Source organism: Geotrypetes seraphini, chromosome 2 (assembly GCF_902459505.1).
Source record: "Geotrypetes seraphini chromosome 2, aGeoSer1.1, whole genome shotgun sequence".
NCBI classification, from domain to species: Eukaryota; Metazoa; Chordata; class Amphibia; order Gymnophiona; family Dermophiidae; genus Geotrypetes; species Geotrypetes seraphini.
In genome coordinates this window covers 265,910,450-265,935,115 of record NC_047085.1, presented here as the reverse complement: position 1 = coordinate 265,935,115, position 24,666 = coordinate 265,910,450, and the positions used below count along the sequence as shown (strand labels likewise).

Below are 24,666 nucleotides of genomic sequence, written 5' to 3'. Positions count from 1 at the left end.
CACATGGGGAAGACAGAGGGGGAGAAGGACGCTGACAGGACATGGGGAAGACAGGGGGAGAAGGACACTGACAGGACATGGGGAAGACGGGGGGAGAGGATGCTTAAAGGAAATGGGGAAGAGAGAGTGGGGAAAAGATGCTGAACGGAAATGGGGAAGAGAGAGTGGGGAGAAGACGCTGAAGGGAAATGGGGAAGAGAGAGTGGGGAGAAGACGCTGAAGGGAAATGGGGAAGAGAGAGTGGGGAGAAGACGCTGGTAGGAAAGAAGACAGAGATGCCAGACTATGGGGGGAGCGGAGGAAAGAAGATGGGTGCCAGACCAATTTGGAAGGGGGGAGAAAGGGAGAGGCACAGTAACACAGCAAATGGAAGATGCAGAGAGAAGAGAGACAGGGGATGGAAGGAATTGAATGAGAACATGAGGAAAGCAGAAACCAGACAACAAAGGTAGAAAAAAATTCTATTTCTTTTTCTTTTTTTTTTGCTTCAGGATAAAGTAGTATATTAGTTGTGTTGATAAAAATTTATAAACAAAGCCCTGCCAGCTGAACATCTCTTTCTCCAGTTCAGCAGCCAGAACTTTGATTTATAAGGAAGGAATAAGCTAAATATTGCACTACAGAGGCTTGTATGGATGCTGCGGGGCTGGTAACGGGGCGGTGAATGGGATGGCGGTGACGGGGCGGTGAAGGGGAAGGTGCAGTGACGGGGACAGATTTTTTTCCCCGTGCCATTCTCTAGTGCTCACGTCAAAAGCTTCCCTCTGACTCAGCTTCTTGTTTCCGCTTTTGACTGAGCACCGCATTGCCGATCTGAAGTTCTGTTGATGCCAGGGGTAGAAGGAGGCCCGTTGCCGATCTTAAGTGTCATCGCGCGAGGGGGGGGGTTGCAGATCTTGTTGCCAAAATGGGAAAGGTGAGGAAGGGAGAAAGATGGGCCTGTGGTGGATGGAGAGATTGAGAGAAGGGGGCAGATGATGGAAGTGGGGAGAAAGGGGAGAGAGAAGAGGGCAGATGATGGAAGTAGGGAGAAGGGGCAGATGATGGAAGTGGGGAAAGAGAAGAGGACAGATGATGAGGGAAAAGGATTGAGTTAGGGAAATACTGGAGGGGGTGAGGGAAAGAGGTGACGAGCTGTAGGTAGACAGTAAGAACGTAATCTAGATGGATGCAGAAAATAAATTGAAAAGGAAAATGAGGGAAGAAACGGATTGCAGAAGAGAGGTGTGGGAGAGGGAAGGAGAGGAGAGAAATGCCAGACCAATGACGTTGGGGTGAAAGGAGAGATGGAAGGGGGAGGCATACAGTTTCTGGAAGGGGCATAGAAGGAGAGAAGATGCCATAAAGGGAGGGGCAGAGAGACAGCAGACAGTGGACGGAATGAAGAGAGTAACAAGAAGATGAGGAAAGCAGAAACCAGAGAAGACAAAGGTAGAACAAAAATTTTCTATTTATTTATTGCTTTAGGAGACATGTGTCACTGTTTCTGTGGTGTTGCATTTTATGCAGAGTCCAGCTTCTTGCTGGTTCAATTTAACCTTTGTCTATGTATTTCTATTTTATCCCCCTTTTACAAAACTGTGGAGAGTCTTAGTGGTACACCCAGAAGAGGTGCTACAAATACCTTAGGTTTGTTTCAAAACATTTTGTCCAGTCAGCACAAGCTGAAGGCTGTTCGCACAATTTCCATTTATATAGATGAATCTTTCCACTCTCCAGTCCTATTGCAATGATGTAGCTGTTTGAGAAGAAAATGAAATCAAGTCACTCAAAGAACACAAATTCTCACTTAATACTGACTGTCATATTTGACAGTGCTACTGATAATGCTATAGTCATGGCTTCTTGTTTCAGGATTTTAATCAGGCTGTCAGGTATCAAATATTTATCCCATATTTATGCAACACTACAAGCATATTGGGCAGACTGGATAGACCATATGGTCTGTATCTGTCTTAAAATGTTTTTAAGATTAAAATGTAAACATGAACTACTAACAAAGTATCTGTATCAAAACTTACATACGTGGAGTGGCATAATAAAAAACAAAGTCTAAGTCCCCTTTTGGCCTAAAGCCCTAGGTGCACAAAGTAGGCAGCAGGGAAATATCCATTCTCGGGAAAAACCATCCAAAATATGGTTTTTCTTAAGAATGGCCTACCTGTACGTTCAGGAGTTTAATCACCCAAACACGACTACATCTACCTTTAAGCCCTATTCTCAAAAAAAAATGGGCCCAAGTCCCACACGCCTAAAACAAGACCTTTTAGGTGTGGGAGGGACCAGTCCTTCGCCTAAAAGCACGATTCTCTAATCGGCGTGTGTCATAAGTACCGGTTATAGAATCGTGGAACCGTCCCCTCTCCCCCCGGCAACAATCATGGCAGGAGGGATACTCAATCCCTCCTGTCCGAAGCCGCTGCGATCCCCCCCAATGTTCCCCGGCAGGAGGGATAACCAATTCCTCCTGCCGACACCCCCCGAAAGCTCACCCCCACCCTACAGAAAGTTCGCACCCACCCCATCTGAAAGTTTGCCACCCCCTGGACCATCCCCCTGAAAATTCGCCACCCCCCCCGGACCCTCTACCACCAGGACCCCACACATACCCCCCCCTCTAACCTTGTTTAGCTGGCCAGCTCCTGGTTGTGTCTGGCCGGCAGGCCCGCCTTCGAATGCATGGCAGGCCTGCCCCTTCCTGGTGCATCTTAGGAGAGGCCTAAAGGCCTGATTAGCCAAGAAGCTTAAGGCCCTTCCTGTAGGAGGGGTCTTAGGCACCTTGGCCAACCAGAAATGCTAGGCCCATCTCCCAGTGCATTCTGGGATGCACTGGAGTGGCCTAAGATTCCGACTGGCCAGATCCCCTAGGCCTTAAACAACCTGCTTCGTATTGTCTGTTATTGTATATATTTTTTATAACTCATGCATAAATATCTGGGTAGATTTTATCTACATGTCTAAATTTATGCTTTAAATTATGTTTTGAATGATGCCATGGACTATAAGCTCTTCTCCATTATTTGCTTTTATACACATATTCTTAAGTATGCTTTTATTATGCCATGATATATATCTTTTATGTTTAACATCTCTATTTTGATTTACCTCTATGGTTTCTTTATCGTTCTTGTATTTGCCTCTAATAGCTTAGCTCTCCTTTATTATATGCTTTATTATACATGTCTTTGAACATGCTTTTAATTAAGCTATGTTTTTATTTATGTTATGTTTTGAATATGTTATGGTTTTATGCATGCTATGAACACATATATATCAACTTAATAGCATATAAGACTTTCAGATGGCTATTTAAATATCCATTCAATAGAAATAGGAACTTCTTCCTTATTCCAATTAGCAATCTGTTATATCACTTATTATTATTAGACCCTCAGCGTCACCACTCAGAACTCAAACATATCACCGTTCTGAGCTTTACGTGACCAATCCTCACTGGGTCCAAGTTTTACTTATTTTCACTTATTCAAGAGTTTTATATATTTAAATATTTATAACTTTCTCATATATTTACTTCATTTTAGTTAGCTTATTTTACTTAGCTTTAATGTAGTTGTCTCTGGTAGAGATATTTTTAGATCAAGCAGGGTGACATAGCCGACATGTTTCGCGGGAAACCGCTTTATCAAGGCTCCACCCCTTTTAGCACTATCGACCTCCTCAACTGCTTTAAAACTGCAGTTGAGGAGGTCGATAGTGCTAAAAGGGGTGGAGCCTTGATAAAGCGGTTTCCCGCGAAACATGTCGGCTATGTCACCCTGCTTGATCTAAAAATATCTCTACCAGAGACAACTACATTAAAGCTAAGTAAAATAAGCTAACTAAAATGAAGTAAATATATGAGAAAGTTATAAATATTTAAATATATAAAACTCTTGAATAAGTGAAAATAAGTAAAACTTGGACCCAGTGAGGATTGGTCACGTAAAGCTCAGAACGGTGATATGTTTGAGTTCTGAGTGGTGACGCTGAGGGTCTAATAATAATAAGTGATATAACAGATTGCTAATTGGAATAAGGAAGAAGTTCCTATTTCTATTGAATGAACACATATATATACATAAGTTTTATGCTTTTGTTTCCACACATGTCTTTGAACACGCTTTTAATTACACTATGTTTTTATTCATAAAAACATAAGAATAGCCTTACTGGGTCAGACCAATGGTCCATCAAGCCCAGTAGCCCGTTCTCACAGAGGCCAATACAGGTCACTAGTACCAGGCCAAAACCCAAGGAGCAGCAATATTCAATGCTACCAATACAGGGCAAGCAGTGGCTTCACCCTTGTCTTTCTCAATAACAGACTATGGACTTTTCCTCCAGGAACTTGTCCAAACCTTTCTTAAAACCAGCTACACTATCCGCTCTTACCACATTCTCTGGCAACGCGTTCCAGAGCTTAACTATTCTCTAAGTGAAAAAAAAAAAAATCCACCTATGGTTTTAAAAAGTATTTCCCTGTTATGGTTTGATTATGTGATGTTTTATATGTCTTTTGATTAATGTTTTTATTATGTTTTAGTTTGTAAACATGTTTTATTCTGTTTTAACATGGTCCTTTAGACTCTTGATAAAGGCACAGATGCCGGAACACTGCCAGTGTCGAGTCTTTTGAGCCATTGTGGCATATCCATCAATAAAGTAATTTTTTGACCCATACACCTTTGGCTGTTCTCTCACAACTCCCTCGCTGTGTGTCTAAATTAGGAATGCCAAGACCCCCTTTTGCCTTAAATATGGCAAACCTAGCCACTCTGGGACGTTTGCCCCCCCCCATACAAATCATAATATGCTCCTATGCCAGCACTGGAAAAACTTCTTAGGAATTTCAATAGACAAGACTTGAAAGAAATACAGAAATCTAGGTAGAATCATCATCCGTACGACTTCCATACGTCCCATCCAAGAAACATAATTTATCCCATCGATCCATATCCCTAGAGAGTGCCAACACTAGAGGAATATAATTGAGCTGAAATAACGTCGAACAATCTACCCTCAACTGAATTCCCAAATAGCTAATACGGCCCCTAACCCACCTGAAAGGAACTATGGGGCTCATAATCGAAAGAGAAAAACGTCCAAAAACCAGCCTAAGTCGGCACTTGGACAATCATCAGTCAAAAATGTCCAAGTGCCGAAAATAAACCGGGTTTTGGACATATTTCTAAATGACCTAGGCCTTCATAGTACCGCTGAATGACCATAACTAAATGGGGCGTGTCAGGAGGAGTGTCGTACTGCATGTATAACCGAAAGTTATACAGCACAGATCGACAGAACTTGGACGTTGTATCTTAGACCATTTAAAACATGGTCTAAATCACAAAAACCTACCTAAAGTCACCAGATAAGCACTGCAAACACAAACTAACGACACCCCCACACTACCCAGTGATCACTGACCTCCCCACCCTCATAAAAATATTAATCACAACTTGAAAACTGTGCCTCCAGAACATTATCACCTGGCAGCCTGGCATAGGAAAGCCTAGTCGTGCTGCACAGAGGTGTCTTAAGCCCTCTTGGGGGTGGGTTAGGGACCCATGGAGCGGAGGACCCATGTCCATATGCCCATGGAATCATTGCATTGATAATGAAACTTGTGCACTCCCCTATACACCCCCAAAACCCTTTTTCACTGGCATATAAGTGGCTCCTGCAGCCATAAGGGCTATTGGGGTGGTAGATAAATGGGTCTAGGGGATTCTGGAGGTGGTCTGGGGGCTCACCATGACCTATAAGGGAGTTTTGGTGAGATGAAGACATGGCACCCTTTTTGTGAATTTAACAGCAGTGCCCCACTATTTAGGTGCCATATCTGGGTGTTCAGTCCATCACTTTGCAGACCCCTCCCAAGTCCAACAGGGTTTGTTCTAGGTGTATTTGACTTGGACGAAAGTGTGGTATAAAGATGGACAATTTAGCAACTTGGACGATCAGATCGGAAGGAAGTATAGTTAGACGATTTTTGAAACGAAAAAAAATTTGGACGTATTTTTCGAAAATGTGTCCTAAGCTGTTTTTTTTACTTTGGACAACTTGCAACTTAGACAAAAATGGACTTAGACGTTCCTTTCGATTATGCCCCTCTATGCGTTTTATCCCCGGGATATCCACTTCAGGAACCGAAATATTCAATATCTCCGTTTTAGTCATATTAGTTTTGAACCCTGACAACATGCCATATTCCGACATTAGATCCTGAAGAATCTTAAGTGATCGCTCCAAACCCTCCACAATAGCCAAGATATTGCCAGCAAATAGGGATAATTTATGCTCGCAACCTTGAATGTTTAAACCCCTAATCCTGTCCGACAATCGGATCTTTTGCACAAGAGGTTCTATCACCAAAGCAAATAGCAGAGGCGACAGCGGGCTGCCCTGCTGTGTCCCCTGCCGAAGCTCAAAAGGGGTAGAATATACCCCATTGATTATAACACAGGCCATTGGAGTATTGTACAAGAGTAAAATCCAAGACACGTAGTGAGACTCCATCCCCATATGTCCGAGTACCGCAGCCATAAACTTCCAATCCACTCGATCAAAAGCTTTTTCGGCATCCACCGCCACTGCCACCCAAGGTGTCCCAATTCTTCCGGCCTCCATACCAAATTCAAAACCTTGTGAATCCCATCAGCTGCCTGCCTCACTCCTATAAATCCTACCTGATCCGGGTGAATAAGCGAAGGCATATGAGTGGACAATCTGTCTGCTAATACATGCGCTGAGATTTTAGTATCGATGCCCAGGTCAACAGCTCCCACACTGAGTGTTATCCTTCCCTAGTTTAGGCAAAATCGTAATGCCCGCCAACTGCCTAAAAAAAGGCAATTGCGCTCCCTCTTAGATTATTAAACAACCACACCAATAAAGGTGCTACCAGAGTAGAAAGCTTCTTATAGAAAAAGCCCAGTTGTAGACTTTTCTAATGATTATGCTAACCAGATGCAGCTAAAATTTCACAAAAGTAAGGGAGAATAAAAACAAACAAAAAATACCCCACATATACAAATTTATCTGAAATACAAATCTGCGTCTGCATCTGATGTGAAAAGCATAAAAGAAATACATTTAGAATTTGTTAGAATAAGTTTAATGATAGAATGAATAACTACATCTCTGTTTATAAAATCAGCATACTGGTTAGATTATTGTGAAAAGTGAAAAATGGCTCCCCTGCTGCTGTTGAGGATAAAGCAGACAATAAATGAATTGGAAAATATGCAGGCAAACACACAAATACCTTTCATCAGGGGCAAGCACATGGCTCACGCTGACAGTGGTGACAGCATCTCCCATATCCAGGATGGAAGAACATGGCCTAATGGTGCCTGATCCATTCTCTTTGTTGGCTGCAGCTGTGCTACATTTGCCCCAGATAATGACCTGTTCAACACAAGAGAATCCATTAGAGCAGTGTCTCTCAAACTTTTTTAGCTCCGGCATATTAAACAGAGCAAATGTTTTTCGTGGCACATTATAATTGAAATTATAAAATTGCAAAACCAATAAAAAAATTAAATTTGAGAGTTATTTAAAGTTCTTTAAGCTATGTATGGGTGAACAATGGTGAAACTAAAGTAAATAGAATAGAATTGCTAATCAGTGCAATGGATGTACTTATTTTTGAGTGCAAATTAACTCAAAATGCGGTTCAATAATTGACAAGCACACACGCATTTCAACATTCATCATTTCATCTGCAGTCATTCTTTTTTTTTTTTTTTTTTTCGATTTAATTTCTGTCAGTGCTGAAAATCCAAGTTTGCAAAAATAAGAAGATCTAAACGGTAAGAAGGTCTTGGTTGCTTTGTTGCTCAAGTTAGGATAACTACTTCATAAAAAAATAACAATCAAATTAATTGTTATTAGTTTTCAAGGACCAGTCACATCAAAGAATGATGCTTATCTGGGCGGTTGTATCCTTAGGCACACAGAGGCTCATAACACAGACCTCTTTGGTTAAAAAGTATTTCCCAATGTTGATTTTAAGTTTACCTCCTCACAGTTTCATTTCATGCCCTCTAATGCTATAGCTTCCTCATCCTTGAAAAAGATTTATTTGCTTATTAATACTATGTCTGTATCATAATACCCCTGTCCCTCCTCTCCTCTAGGGTTCTACATATTCAGGTATTCAAGTCTCTTCGCATATTCTTCTGGTGTAGACCCCAGGGCCGCTTTAATCACTTATGGCCTGGGTAAACTTTTGTGGATGGGCACCCTCTATACCCTCCCCCCTGCCAACACAGTAGCACAACTTTCTTAGCCCCCTGCCAACCAAGCCACTTTCTGCCCACTCCCCTTAAAAAACAAAACAAATGTGCAGAGCAACTATCTAGACTGGTGGTTTTCAACCCAGTCCTCAGGGACCACCTGGCCACTCGGGTTTTCAGGATATCCACAGTGAATGAACAAAGAGATAGATTTGCACTCACTGCCTTCTTGGTATGCAAATGCATATATTCCTTATGGATATCTTGAAAACCAAACTGGTCAGGTGGTCCCTGAGGACTGGGTTAAAAACTACTAGCCTAGGTTATACAGTTGATGGCTCTGCTGGTTTTGCCCTCAGAAACAGGAAGCCCATGTCAGAAGGGGGTAGGACCAGCAAATCATCAGCGCTATGACCTAGACAGTAGTTCCATACCTTTATACTGTTTTTTTGGTGTGTTTTTTTCCCTGAAAGTGGGGGGTAAGGAAACTGCCGGACCAGGGAAAGGGAAGGAGGAAAGAAGATGCCAAACCTACGTGCAGAGGTGCCAACTGTGACCCATCTCAAACAGAGATGGTTTTTCTTGTGGTACTGTATGTTTGAAATATAAATTTGGCACAGTGTTGAAGTGACTGAGGCCATCCTACTGAAAAGTAATGCCCAGTGGAGTAGCCAAACCCAGTATTTTGGACGGGCCCACAGTTAACTTGCATGGCCTCATACCTTACAAACTCCCTCCCCACAGAGATGAAAAAATAGTTTTTTTTATACCTATCCAGCATCCAACATCTCTCCCCTCCCTCCTCCACGGCCTCCTGACATTTGCCCTCTTATCTCAGAACCCCGTGCAATTTACAGGCTACAGAGAGGAGTTCATTGTAGTGCAGTCCTGGGTGGTCCTTCGTCAAGATTGCCCATCCATAACTAGGCTACAGGTAATGCCTTCATGTGTACCTAAAAATGAATTTCTGTATCATGGGCAATGTTACAAGAGGATGCTGATAAGTCTTTGGATGTTCCTATTTCATCTACTTTTAGATTAATAATACTTTCATTACATCAAAGTTTATTGTTTTGTATATGTCTGACCCAAGCTCCATAATTGTAGCCTGATTATTATTGTTTTGCAGATCTGAAGTTAATATGGCATAAAACAAATGAAAGAAGGAGGGGGGAAAATTGGAAGTATTCACCCTGAAGAAGAGTAGAGAAAGCCAGGAACTAAACGTAACAGGAGAAGCGATACAAAAAGAGAGAAATGGATGTGGAACCTGAGGAGGGAAAGTTACTGTGGTGATAGTGGGGGTATTTCATGCCTGAGAGAGAAGCCAGACATTACAGGGGTTCAAGGAAGGTTTAGATAGATTCCTAAAGGATAAGGGGATTGAGGGGTACAGATAGAAGTAGAGGTAGGTTATAGGAATAGTCAGGGACCACTTCACAGGTCATAGGCCTGATGGGCCGCCGCGGGAGCGGACCGCTGGGCGCAATGGACCTCTGGTCTGACCCAGTGGAGGCAACTTCTTATGTTCTTATAATGAGAGAATTCTGCACAAGAAAATTACAAATAAATGCACAGAATTTTCAAGATTTCACCCCATGAGTAGCATTTGTTAATTTTGTGTGTGCAGCCCACTAGGAATAGTACTGACAGTCATGCAGCCCTCTGTGTTTAATGGTTGCCCCACCCTATGCTAACAGAATTCCGTACCTTGGTAATGCACACAAAACACAGACAAACCCTAAACTAATATGAAACAAAGCACCACATTATAGACGGAATAGACAGTCCCTGCTCAAAAGAGCTTACAATCTGATTTTGACATACTGGACAAAAAAGGTGCATCTATACACAGTGCTCAGAAGGGGAATTACAGAAGGAATAAAAGACAGATGGATGCTAGCAGATGGGTTGGAGTTAGAAATTGAAAGCAGCTTCCAAAAGGGGGCTTTAAGCATGGAGTGTAAGCAAAGAAGGAGTATATAGATAGATGAGATAGAGTAACAGAGGCTAGGAAATAAGGGGATTAATTTGAAGAAAGTTGTACTTGAGGTCAGATTGGTGAAGAGACTGGCAGCAGATGACTGTGATGGAAGATAAGTGAACCATTTTGTTGTACGATTTGGAAGAAATGTATATACAGTGGTACCTTGGATTACGAGCAAAATCCGTTCCAGGAGCATGCTCGTAATCCAAATGTTCGTTTATCAAAGCGAGTTTCCCCATAGGAAATAATGGAAACTCGCTTTGATACGTTCTCACCCCCTGAAGCTAACAGCGCTGCTCTATCCCCCCCCCCACGAGAACCGGCATTGCTCCCCCCGAAGGCCCCCCTGCGATCCGGCACCCTCCCCCCCCCCGTGATCGGGCACCCCCCCGCTGTGATTGGGTACCCCCCCGCCGCTGCTTACTGTCATCTGGGCACCGGCACCGGCATGTCCTGTATGTTCTCTCTGTGAACTCGCAGGCCTTGAGCATGCGCAGATGCTCAAGGCCCAGCAAGAAGAGGAGGCCGATCTTCGGACACCGGCACCAACGCACAGGACATGTCGGTGCCCAGTTGACAATAAGCAGCGGCGGGGGGGTGCCCGATCACAGCGGGGGGGAGGGTGCCGGATCGCGGTGGGGGGAGTGCTCGTAAATCGAGCCATGCTCGGTTTCCGAGGCGCCGATTTTGCGAATATTTTGCTCGTCTTGCAAAACACTCGCAAACCGGTGCACTCGTAAACCGAGGTACCACTGTACTGTCCTATTGTCTTGCTGCAGCATTCTGAATCAATTGGAACTGGTGCAGACCCTATGTAGTCAGACCAGTGCCGAGTGCATTACAATAATCTAGAGCAGGGGTACCCACTTTTTGGGCTTGCGAGCTACTTTTAAAAAGACCTAGTCAAAATGATCTACCAACAACAAAATTTTAAAAAACACAAAGCACACTGTACACAGAGAAAATGTTAATTATCATTTATATTCTGCGGGTTTTCAAAGAGGTCAAGGAAAACGACTTTATGCAATGTCACCTCAGGAACAACTATACAAAAATAGACAAATATACCCCCTCCCTTTTTACTAAACTGCGATAGCAGTTTTTAGCGCAGGGAGCTGCGCTGAATGCCCTGCGCTGCCCTCGAGCTCATAGGCTCCCTGCGCTAAAAAATGCTATTGCGGTTTAGTAAAAGGGGACCATAGTGCAAAATATAGACAGCAGATATAAATTCTCAAAATGGACACAATTTGATTAAACTGAAAATAAAATCATTTTTCCTACCTTTGTTGTCTGGTAATTTCATGAGTCTCTGGTTGCACTTTATTCTTCTGACTGTGCATCCAATATTTCTTCCCTTCTTTCAGCCTGCTGTATGCTTCCAGACCTCATTCCCTCCGCCAACTTTTTTTTCCTCTCTCCCTGCCCCCCTCCCCTTTCTTTCTTTCTGTCTCCCTGCCCCCCTTTCTTTCTGTTTGTCTTTCTCTCTCCATGCCCCCTTTCTTTCTGTCTTCCTGTCCCCCCCTTTCTTTTCCCTTCTTTCCTTCTGTCTCCCTGCCTGCTCCCAAGCCAATGCCGCCGCCATCGGGGAACAGGCCTCCAAACCACCGCCACCCCAAGCTCTCCCTGCATCCCCACACAGAAGCGTCGGGCCGACCAGATTTCCTCTCCCCAACGTCATTTCTGAAGTCGGAGAGGAAGTTCCGGGCCAGCCAGGCAGTGATTGTCTGGCCCGGAACTTCCTCTCCGACGTTAGAATTGATGTCGGGTGGGGGAAGTTGGTCGGCTCGGTGCTTCTGAGTTAGTAAGCAAGTAGAACGCGAAGGCAACGTGATCGAATCGCGTTGCCTTCGCAATCTACCGGTCGATCGCGACCGATCTTTTGGGCACCCCTGATCTAGAGTTACCATATGGCTCCAGAAAAAAAAAGAGGACGGATAGAGACATCTGGGTTTTACTTCCGTTGACAGCAATGGAAGTAAAACCCAGATGTCTCAATCCATTCTCTCTTTCATGGAGCCATATGGTAATCCTATAATAAATCTAACCTTGATGTTATAATGGCATGCACAACTGAGACAAGATTTGCCTTCCTAATGTAAGGAGAGAGGCTGCATGGTTGTCACAAATGACAGAAGCAGCTCTTGATTTGCTTGGATTTGTTGAATCTAGCTGTATTCCAAGGTTCTTTACTTGTGATTTGGTGTGGGAGTTCGTATTTCCCAATAGAGATTTTGATGTCAGGTTTGCACCCAATTGTGTTAAGGACTAGAGAATGACACGGGGACCGTTTACCGCAGGTCACTGCAGTAAATCCACAGGAATGGAGACATTTGCAACTGGTTTACCGCAGGAATGGGGACAAGACCTTTCACTGCCCCACAGGAATAGGGACACGACCTTTTACTGCCCTGTGGGAGCAGTGAAATGTCTTACTCCTGTAGTAAAAAAAATTGTGCCCATGTCAGACTCTGCATCTTCTCCCCAGTTCCTCTTGTGCCTATTTTACCTTCAGGAGCAAGCCATGCCACGATGAAAACAGAAGGAACCTAAAACCAAAGCCTGAGACCAATGTGATTTTAAGAATAAAATTACCAGACAACAAAAATAAAAAAAATAAATTTATTTTATATTTTGTGATTACAATATTTCAGATTTGAAATTTGTATCCTGCTAGAGCTGAAATTAGACATAACTGGGGACCACAAAGTCCAGGCTGTGCTTTGTTAGCTTCCAGCTGGCTTAGGGCTCTCTCTCTGACCAGGGGGCAGTTGCCCTAGGTGCACTCCCCTAACATTATTATTGCCATGTGTGACTAAAGTATTCTGTTAGCTTGATTTTTCTATGTAGCATTCTGTAGTAATTTGGTTTGTTCAGTTTTCACAATAGTGTAGGGGATATTTGTGAAAGGGAGGGGAGATGGGTTTTGTTGAACCTTGCTCTGTTTTATTTGTGTTTATAAAATGACAATTGTCAGAGGAGAAGCTTCCGCCCACACACACACGACTGCAGGGCGTAACAGGCAGGCTTCACCAACATTAGTTTCTTTTCTAAAGCGCCGTGAAGGTAAGGGGGAGGGAGATAGATTTGGCTGGAGATAGGGAGGGAAGGGGCCGCACGTATGATCAGTGACAGCACGCCTTCCCTCCCTTAAGTTTCTTTACACCGCAAATGTAATGGGGGAGGGAGGGAGGTTCTCGGGCCACTGAAGGGCGGGTGAGGTGGCAAGAGGGAAGGGAGGATGCTGCGGGGACGGGGCGGTGAAGGGGACGGTGGTCCTGTGATGGGGACAGATTTTTTCCCCGTGTCATTTTCTATTAGGGACCCACAGTAGCTCGGTTTTACTGGGGTTCAAAGTTTATTGTTTCTAGCCCATTTTTGAATTGATGTTAGATAGGTAGTCATTTTATTCAGGACTGTGGATAAATCAGATTCAACAGGTATGAGTAGCTGCATATCATACGAATAGATGTAGAACTGAGTGTCCATTGACGAAATCAGTTTGGCTAGTGGCTTGAGATAGATATTGAACAGAATAAGTGACAGTATTGATCCTTGTGGCACCCCACAGGTCAGTGCCCATGGTGGTGATGAGGTACTACCAAACAGTACGAACTGTTGTCTGTCTGATAGATAGGATCTGAACCATGTAAGTACTACTCCATTGATACCGGTTTCTGCCAGTCAAAGTTTCATAAACTGCTAAGAAATCTTGCAGTTCTAATTTTTGTATAATAACTAGAGAATGACACGGGGAAAAAATCTGTCCCCGTCATTGCACCATCCCCGGCCCACCATCCTCTGCACCGCCCCGTCACCGCCGTTCCCTTCACCGCCCCATCACCGTCACCGCCATCCCTTTCACCGCCCCGTCACCGCCACTGCCATCCCATTCACCGTCCCCGTCTAGCACCCATCTTCTTCCCTCCGCTCTCCCATAGTCTGGCATCTGTCTTCTTCCCTTCCAGCGTCTTCTCCCCACTCTGCCTTCCACATTTCCTTTCAGGGTCTGTTCCTCTCTACCCTCTTTCAATGTCTGTTCTATTCCTTTCCACCACCACCCTTCCCTCCCTCCTTTACCATCTGTTCCTTTCTACCATCCTTCTTTCATATCTTCTATCAGTCCCCCCACCATCACTAGCAGTCTCTCTTCTCCCTTACCATGAGCAAATAGAACTTCTGAAAATTGTATTGCTGAGGCATTATTTCTAGTACGCCTTTTTTTCCAGATGGATAATGACATCAATTTTATAATTCTTACTGTCTGCTCTGATTTCATTCACAATTTGGTTTGTGTTTTGTACCTGAGGATTCCATGAGGCATTTAACCTTTTCCTGTCTCTTCTGTGATTTCAAGTTGATTCCTTCAATAATGGAGTCTCAAGGCAGTAGCAGTTTTCTATTTTGGTCTCTTTTGACATTGTTTAAGGGATTTCTTGTACATTTGGTGCTGGTCTTCTTTGATGAGGTCACTTCAGAATCTATTTCCAAGGAAGAGAAACTTTTTCCCTTTCACCCCCTCCTTCCTTGTGTGAGCCGGAACACGTGGTCCCCGCAAGCAAGTAATTTTATATCATTTTCATTCTATTCATTCATAGAAATTAAAGTCTAGATAATGCCAGTCACATAACAAAACATGATTTTACAAAAATAATTCCCTGCACAGTCAAGCCTGCAAGGATTACTAGATGTCTTTCAGCAACTCCCCTCCCTCCCCCCTTACCTTTGTGGCCAAGTCAAAATGATCTACCAACAATAAAATTTTAAAAACACAAAGCACGCTGTACGCAGAGAAAATGTTAATTATCATTTATATTCCGCGGGTTTTCAAAGAGGTCAAGGCAGATGACTTTATGCAATGTCACCTCAGTAACAACTATACAAAAATAGACAAATATTCCCCCTCTCTTTTTACTAAACTGCGATAGCGGTTTTTAGCGCAGGGAGCTGCGCTGAATGCCCCACGCTGCTCTTGACGCTCATAGGCTCCCTGCGCTAAAAACCGCTATTGCGTTTTAGTAAAAGGGGGCCATAGTGCAAAATATAGACAGCAGATATAAATTCTCAAAACGGACACATTTTGATCACTAAGTTGAAAATAAAATCATTTTTCCTACCTTTTTGTCTGGTGATTTCATGAGTCTCTGGTCCTTCTTCTTTTTTCTCCTGCCTCCCCCCCCCTCTTTCTTTCTCTCTCCCCTTGGCTCCCCTCTTTATTTCTGCCTTTCTCTCTCCCCCTGGCTCCCCTCTTTATTTCTGCCTTTCTTTCTCTCTCCCCCTGGCCCCCCTCTTTATTTCTGCCTTTCTTTCTCTCTCCCCCTGGCCCTCCTCTTTCTTTTTGCCTTTCTTTCTCTCCCCCTTGACCCCCTCTTTATTTCTGCCTTTCTTTCTCTCTCCCTCTGGCTCCCCTCTTTATTTCTGCCTTTCTTTCTCTCTTCCCCTGGCCTCCCTCTTTATTTCTCTCTCCCCCTGGCCCTCCTCTTTCTTTCTGCCTTTCTTTCTCTCCATCTTGACCCCCTCTTTATTTCTGCCTTTCTTTCTCTCTCCCCTTGGTCCCCCTCTTTCTTTCTCTCTCCCCCTGACCCCTCTTTATTTCTGCCTTTCTTTCTCTCTCCCCCTGGCCCCCCCTCTTTATTTTTTCCTTTCTTTCTCTCTCCCCCTAGCCCCCACAAAGCCATTGTGCCAATTTCTCCACTTCCACGATTCTTTCCCTACCCTCACCCCCAAGCCAGCAGCCGATTTCTCCCTGCTCCTTCCCCGATGTCCTGATGTCCTGAACTTCATCGGGCAGCAGCAGCATTCACAATTCACTGCTGTTGCCCGCTTCAGGCCTTCCTCTCTGTCGGGTCCTGTCTTCATGAAAACAGGAAGTAGGCAGGACCCGGCAGAGAACAAGGCCTGAAGCCGGCAACAGCAGCGAATTGTAAATGCTGTTGCTGCCCGAAGAAGGTAATGGAGCACCGAGGCAGACCGCTTCTCCCCCCTCCCAGCCGAACCCCCGCTGACCCTCCTATCTCCCTCCCCCGTGAACCTTTCCGACCCTCCCAGCGAGAGCAGCAAACCTCCTTTGCGGCTTTCTCCTCCCTCTGCCGCGTCACTGATGACGTCATCAGTGATGCTGCAGAGGGAGGAGAAAGCCGACGCTACTGGAGGGAGGTATGCTGCTTTCGCTGGGAGGGTCGGAAAGGTTCACTTGGGGGGGGAGATAGGAGGGTCAGCGGGGGGTTCGGCTGGGAGGGGGGAGAAGCGGTCTGCCTCGGTGCTCCAAGGCCTGGCGCCATTACCTTTTTCGCCCCTCCCGCCCCCCCCCCCCTTGGTACGCTACTGCTCTCCAGCTCTCCTTAGTTTGCCGGTTTTCTTTTTCAGCGACCGGCACGCTTTCAAAGAGCCGCGCACGCGCGGCTGCTCAAAGTTCAATCTTCTGCTCTGCTGCAACTTCCTGTTTCCGGTTGGGTCAGAGCAGAAGATTGAATACTGAGCAGCCGCGCGTGCGCGGCTCTTTTGAAAGCGTTCCGGTCGCCGAAAAAGAAAGCCGGCAAACTAAGGTGAGGTGGAGAGAGGAAGCTGGTTAAATGATCGAGCCGGCATGCGGGTGGGGGCTACGGGGACCGCACGATCCTTTATGCCTCACTGTAGTGACAAAACCATTCACTGCTCCACGGGGCGGTGATGGCCTTGTCCCCATCCCCGCAGAGGCTGCTAATTTTCATTTCCCGTTTTTGGCGGGTTACCCGCGGCTAAACGCGGTAGCCGCGGGTAAACTTCCACCGTGTCAATCTCTAATAATAACTCTTATCCTTGACCCCTATCAATTTGGTTTCCATTCTAATCATGGAACCGAGACCCTTCTCCTATCATTTCTCTATTGGCTTTAAGGAGCTAATTTGAACATTTTTCTACTTTATATCATTAAAAAATCTCTCTCTATAAAATCAGATGTATCTGTGTGTGTGTGTATGTACATATGTTCCAGAATAACTTTGAAATGCATGGACAGATTTCAACCAAACTTGATACACATATCACTTACTATCTGGGAAAAAATACTGTGGGGGTGGGAAGGGAGTAATATGTAAAAATTTTCCAAAATGACAGATTTTACTGTCTAATCTATAGTTTTTGGGCTTGCTGAGATTAATATTCAGCATAACTCTGAAATGCATGGAGAGATTTCAACCAAACTTGGTACACTTATGACTTACTATCTGGAAAAAAAATACTGTGGAGGTGAGAAGGGGGTGAGATGTAAAAATTATCAAAATCAATAAATATCCGACTATCTGGAAAAAAAATACTATGGAGGTGAGAAGGGGGTGAGATGTAAAAATTATCAAAATCAATAAATATCCGGGCAATGCCGAGTGATCAGCTAGTATTAATATAAAATCCCTTAGAACTATCTGGTCTGCTTGCAAACAAATACAGAAGTCAAAAATATTTTTAACAGTTTTGATCATTAATAGTGATTAAATGAATTTTCCATAGTTATGCATAGGGACAGACCTTTGCAGAGTGAAATAGCATTTTTGATTTTTCATTGAATATGTGAACATATCTTAGAAAAGATGACTAAAGTCTCAGATCCAAACTGTTGTGAATGACTGATTTTCCATGTTGTGTATCCTTAAGCAGTCTGCAAAAGTTATAGTTCTGTAACTTTTTTTTTTTTTTTTCACCTAAAAGGACTGGGCTTGAATTGTATTACAAATCGTTTGCACCAACAGAATTAATTTAAACCTCTTTTTTTTTCTAAAGATTTTGATCACCTTTTCCCAGAGATGGTCACATGTTTGTTTTTTGATTTTCTTTCTGAAATAATTACCTTCTTGTCCCTACTTCCTGTTATAAAGTATTTGCTGTCTGGGGTCCAATCACATGACCAAATAATTCGGCTATGCATGGCTGTTTTTTTATCTGTGTGCGCATATAGACTAAACACTGGTCCTGGAAAAAATGAAATGATTACATTTAAATATCATTCTGCATCTCTTTCACTGTAGAACAGGGAATACTCTATTATGCAAATTCAGAAGAGCTATTCCAGTTTATCGAAAACTGTGTGCCGCGGTACACTAGTATGCCTCCTAAGATTCCAAGTGTGCCGCGGCTCACACAGGAGGAAGAGAAGCACTGGCCTGCTGACTTGCCTCTTGCTGCGAGGCACCACCTGTAGTGCCGGCGCTACATCTTCCTACTGCTGTCGTGTTTCTCTCTGCACGCGAAACCCCACCTGCAGGACCTTCCTGCTGCCATTGCATTTCTCTCTGCACCCCCCTCTCTGACCAGCAGTGGCAGCTCCGTGTGCTTTTTAACTTGGTCATACAGCTGCCGCTAGGATTAATTTAGACGTGGTTTCATCCGAGAGCCTCGGGACCTTTGCTAGGCCGGCCAGCATCATCGAAAGAGGCTGACCTAGCAAAGGCCCCAAGGCTCCCGGATGAAACCGCGTCTAAATTAATCCTAGCACCAGTTGTGTGACCAAGTTAAAAGCACACAGTGAGCTGCCACTAGACAGAGACAGGAGAAGTACTGCTGGACAAGGGAGGAGGGAAGGGGGAGGATGGAAGGGAGAAGGGGTATTGCTGGACAGGGGGAAGGGGGAGGATGGAAGGGAGAAGTGGTACTGCTGGACATGGGGAGAGGAAGAGGTGCTGCAGGGAGAAGAGGTGCTGCTGGACCTGGTAGAAGGGGAGGGAAAGATACCACACATTGGAGGGGAGGGTGAGATGGTGGATGGGGAGTGGGGTTGGGGGGAGGGAAGGAAGGAAAATTGTTACAGGAGGAGTGAGTAATAAGAAAGGGAGAAATTGACATGGGGTGGAGGAGAGAGAGAAATGATGCATAGGGAAAGAACTTGGGGTGCTAAGGAAGGATGTCACGCGAGGGAAGAGGCAAGGAGAGAGAGAAAAAGTATGCAGGAGACAGAAAGGGTTAGACTCATGGAAAGGGTGAGATGGATGGGGAGGACAGAAAGGAGGGAAGGAGAAATGTCACACTCAGTGGAGAAAGGAGGAGAGGGCAGAGAGTAAAAAGTTGGACTCATGGAGGGAGAGAGAGAGAGAGAGTTGTTGGTTAGGGGAGGGAAGGAGGACTGGAGGAGAAGAAGCATGCAGGAAGAAGAGAAAGAAGTGTTGGACTGGTGGAAAGGAGGGAGAAATGTTGGACTGGGAGCAGGGCCAGAAAGGAGGAAGAGAAGGGGGAAGAAGGAAGGAAAGTAGAGAAAAATGTTACACTAGGGAGGGGGGAAGGGAGAGATACCAGACCAGGGAATAGAAGGGAAGGGAGTCTGGTAGCACAATAGAAATAACAATAATAGTAGCAGTAGTAGAGAGAGATGCCAGATTATGGGAAGGAGAGGAGAGAAATGCCAGAGTGAGAAGGGGGAAAGGAAGGAGAGAGATGTTGGACTACTGGGAGGAGGGAGGGAAGGAGAAAGATGTCAGACCATGGAAACGGTGAGGGAAGGGGGGAGAGAGAGAAAGGAAAGGTAAGACATGGAAAGTAGATTACAGCAGAAAATTGGAAAAATTGAATGTTAAGTTAATGCCAAAGATGGATGCAAACTTATTTCCTTGTGAGTAGTTCAGGGTTATGAGGTTTCAAACAAAAGAAAACCAGAAAAAGTTATAGGTATCATAGGACAAACTGGTTTCAATGAAAACAAGTCTATAAAGTGTGACCCAATTGGCTTGTAAAAAAGCTCAGAGATATGAAACTCTGAAGGGAAGGCTGTTAAACCTCCCTGAGAAAGAGTTCACCTTCCAGTCATAGCAACTTAACAAGTCCGTGGTCACACTTAAAGACTCAAAAATATGTTGACTTTTAAAAAATCAAAATTCTTAGAGTCTTTCCACTATATGAAGTAAATATCTTCTCTTATTTGACATAAAGAAACTGCCACCACTATGTTCACTATGTTCAGAGCTAAGTGAACATAGTGGTGGCAGTTTCTTTATGTCAAATAAGAGAAGATATTTACTTCATATAGTGGAAAGACTATACAAACCAACGCCCCGGCATTTATAGATAGGCTTTTGATTCCACAGAACTCATCAAGAGTTCTTAGATCTACTTCACAGTTTACCCTTAATGTTCCTTCTTTGAAAATTATCGGAACACGCCGTGCTTCTATTTTTTCCGTAACTGCTCCAATGACTTGGAATTCTCTTCCCTTATATCTAAGACTTGAACGAGATTTGCAGAAATTTAAAAGCAGTTTAAAGAGCTTTCTTTTTAAAGATGCTTTTAACTGAAATTACAATGTCCAACCAAGATGTAAAACTTTATGATTTCAGCCATCTCCTAAATTAAGATTTTCAACAGTTCTCTTATTCGACCTCATCTCTGCCAGCAATCCTCTTCTTCCTTCCCTCCTTATGTACTTCCCTTATATGTACTTTTTCTTTAAAATTGTATTTCCTCCCTTCTTTCCTACTGTTTCCTGTGGTTTTAAAAGCAAATACCAAGTACGTCTGGTAACAAATTATGTATAAGTGATTTTTTTTTTTTTTAATCATTTTTTTACTTTTTGTACAACGCTTTGTATTTTGGTAAAGCGTTCAATCAAATAATATGAATAAACTTGAAACTTGAAGATATTTACTTCATATAGTGGAAAGACTCTAAGAATTTTGATTTTTTAAAAGACAACATATTTTTGAGTCTTTAAGTGTGACCACGGACTTGTTAAGTTGCTATGACTGGAAGGTGAACTCTTTCTCAGGGAGGTTTAACAGCCTTCCCTTCAGAGTTTCATATCTCTGAGCTTTTTTACAAGTCAATTGGGTTACACTTTATAGACTTGTTTTCATTGAAACCAGTTTGTCCTATGATAAAGATGGATGCAAGGCAGAAAATGAAGAAGGAGAGAAAAACGGTCAATGGATAAGGCGGCACTGGAAACATAGTTAAAAGCACAGAAAAATAAAGTCACCACACAACAAAGGTAGGGAAAATGATTTTATTTTCAATATAGTGATAGAAATGTATCAGTTTTGAGAATTTATATCTGCTGAGTATATGAAAAATGAATGAAAAAAATTGTATTACAATTAGTAAAGGGGCGGGATCTGGGGAAGAGCTTGGATGGATGTAGGGTGGAGCTTGGGCGGTCTATGGTTGGGGTACTCAATTGATATTTGTTAGACTTCCCTGCTGGCATGCCATACTGACATTTCAGGGCCTGTCTGGAGGGCCTCTGTGCATGCGTGAATGTCGATGTGATGATGTCACGCATGCGCATGATGTAATCACGGTGACATCCATGTACTTCTGGGTGCCTTGAGCCATGGCCACTACCTTTAGTATGCCCCGGCTCGAGAAAGTTTGAGACACTGAGCTATTCAAACTACATAAGCTCTAATAGACAGCAAGCATTTGGAAGGTATCATAAGAGTACCTGCAGCCACTAGTAAAACATATGGGCTCGTATAGGAGCTCTATAGCCCTCAAAAATTCTAGAACTTAGAACATTATTGGTATAAGGCTAGGAAAGTTGCTCACATGTACCTGGTGTTCTCTATGGACAGCAGGACAAGGGTGATGATGCTGCCATAAATATGAATTTGCTTAGCATAAACACACAAGAAAGACTTTTGTGGTTGTGCACAGCAGGCATGTTATAGGAACGCAACCTGCTAGGTCCTCTAATTACTATCATATAGCTTAATAAAAAGAAGCCAGAATTTTTGAACTCCAAGGGGAAGATTATAAGTGACTGACTTATCTTGCTGTCTATGGAGACTCCAGTTACAGGTGAGCAATGTTGCCCTCTCTGTGAACAAGCAATCCCAAATGTGGTTGGGTGTGTCAACCCAATCCTTGACTTGAATATGTGGAGAAAGTACTCTAACCAAACGCCTCCAATTCACTATGATGGCATCTCTATATGCCTAGATTTGAATACATGTCGAGTACAGTAAGTTGTGCCACCAATATATTATGAATAAGCTGCTATATTCCTTACCTCCATCTCTACTAAAATGTGAATGTACCCTTAGTCCTATGCAAATATGTGATTGTACCCTTATTCGTATGCTTTGAAAACACTGTGAATATATCACTGTAACCCGTTCTGGGCTCCTGGGGAGGATGGGCTATAAAACTAAATAAATACATGTAGGGCTCTGGGTATATATTTTACTGAGGCTAGGCCAGGGGTGGGCAACGAGGGTCCAGAATCCAGTCAGGTTTCCAGGATTTCCCCAATGAATATGCATGAGATCTATTTGCATGCACTGCCTCCCATTTTATGCAAATTAATCTCATGCATATTCATTATGGAAATCCTAAAAACCTGACTGGATTCCGGCCCTCGTTGCCCACCCCTGGGCTAGGCAGACAACTGTTTTAATAGCCGATGAATTTCCATGTTCTATCTGGGTAATCTAACTGCAGTTAACAGTCCATTATGTTTGTTAAATCTGTTAAAAAGTGTGTGAACTTTTAATATGTAATTTAGACTTGAAGCCGAATAAAATATTTTAAAATAAAAAATAAATAAAACTTACCTAACTCAGCTTGATTATCATCATCTTGTTTCCACAGTGACCAATTTCTGTCTCTGGATACTGCTAATAAGAATTTATTGTTGGGAGAAAATGCCATCTGAGTAACAGTCAGGTTGTGGAATGATAATATTTGCAGCTGCTTCCAGGACGTGGTGCTCCACAATATAATTGCTGCATGTTCTCTTTTTGAGGCCTAAAAAAAGGAGACAGAGAAAAAAAGAAATCAATGTCACTTTAGCTTTGAAATGATACACAACTGGATTCATGCTGGACTTCTACAATTTGGCAATTCATTTCTGATTTTGCAACCAGATAAGAAAAAATAAAATAAAATGAAAGAACCATCCTTTGCTTGTGCTCAGCCCTGAATAGATTTTACCCCCTCCTTTACAAAGCTGCGCTAGTGTTTTTAGCGCCAGCTGCCATAGAAGTCCTATGAGCATCCATGGCGTTACCGCCACAGCTGGCACTAAAAACGCTAATGTGGCTTTATAAAGGAGGGGGTAAAATCTGTCATTTTCTTCTTTTTTTATATTCTTAGTGAAATTCATTTCATTGTTATTGCTAGAAGAATAACGCACAAGGGTCCTGCAATATTTGAGGAGATTTTCACATAATACAAGGCAATGGTTAATTAGAAGCTGGAGTAATTATGCAGATGATGCCTAATAATTTTTTTAGGAGGTCAGTTTTAATAAAGGTTCAACTTGAAGTTCACTGATTCTATATAAATCAAATCAAAATACAATTTCAGACACTGTGTTCCTGGCAACAACATCTTTCAGTGGGACAGTGGTCCCAAGCACAAAGCAATAGAAAGTGAATGACCTCCTCTGATCTGAACCAAACAGAAAATCTTGGACAAGACTTGAAGACTACAGTTCACAGACAACCATTAGGCTTGAGTTTTTCTAATAGGAAAATAGGAAGAAACAGCTCCCTAAAGTTATACAAAACTTGCGTATCTATTTATAAAAGGTACAAATTTTGTACAAAACAGTAATAATATTAAACAAATTATAATTAAATAGAAGAAAATATAAAATAATATAATATATATGTGTGCTCTGTCTCAATACATCAATTTTTATTTGCGTTCTTTTCTATGGCTACCTCATATGTTAGAGATTCTCAACATTATATGTGCCCCCCCCTAATGAGCAGGTTATTTAGTTATAATGGATGCAAGCATTATATATCAATATTCCCCAAGATTATGCTATACAGATAGTTGATTAGGTTCTTACCTTGATAATCTTCATTCCTATAAGGAGGGACGGGAATTTTGACTAGTAAGTTTTTTCCATTCACCAGTGAGACTGCAGAAAGCATCATCTACATTTTTCTTCAACTCTACCTCCTTGTGTCACTGGGCAGCGTCTCAGTCCCTCAGTTCATTCCAAAGCAATGGATAACCTCTAGGAAGGAGAGAACAGAAAATCTCCCTGATATGTTAAGTCTTTTCTACTCTGCAATGAGAAAAACTTAATTCAAAGAAAAATCACATAACAACAAGGTGGAACCAAACAAGCCACTTACTTGAGTGCAACCAGCACTAATAGTTATGCCACCAAAGGGCTAAAGCATACTCATCTTATCTGTTTTATGGCGGCACATTAAATATCTTCAGTACTGGCTGTGTAATCCCAGACAAACATCTGAAGAAACGTAGACATATCTGATGCAGAAAGCAGAAACATGAGGATACTCATACCTGTCGAACCGGGAATCAGGCTAACTGAACATCTGACAGGGTGGTTGTCAGGACTCCTGTGTCTCCTTACAGGAAAGATGATGATCAAAGTAAGAACCTAATCTTCTTTTCCAGTACAGGAGAGACAGGAGTCCTGACTAGTGGAATGTACCAAAGCAGTCCCCTGAGTCTAGAGTGGGGCAGATGAGCCTGCTGAGAGAACTAAGGACCCAAATGCGG

General features: G+C 43.1%; 1 protein-coding gene across 3 annotated transcripts in view; it reads right to left on the bottom strand.

Moving 5' to 3' along the window:
• Positions 1 to 24,666, bottom strand: part of ELP2 (elongator acetyltransferase complex subunit 2) — a 189,028-nt gene that overhangs the window by 5,282 nt on the left and 159,080 nt on the right. For all 3 annotated transcript variants that reach the window (XM_033929590.1, XM_033929587.1, XM_033929588.1), the window contains exons 18-21: positions 22,734 to 22,926; positions 18,047 to 18,168; positions 7,268 to 7,410; positions 1,625 to 1,738 (exon numbers count right to left, since the gene is read on the bottom strand). In XM_033929590.1, coding sequence (XP_033785481.1) covers positions 1,625 to 1,738; positions 7,268 to 7,410; positions 18,047 to 18,168; positions 22,734 to 22,926 — 572 coding nt within the window. The remainder of the gene's footprint in view (positions 1 to 1,624; positions 1,739 to 7,267; positions 7,411 to 18,046; positions 18,169 to 22,733; positions 22,927 to 24,666) is intronic.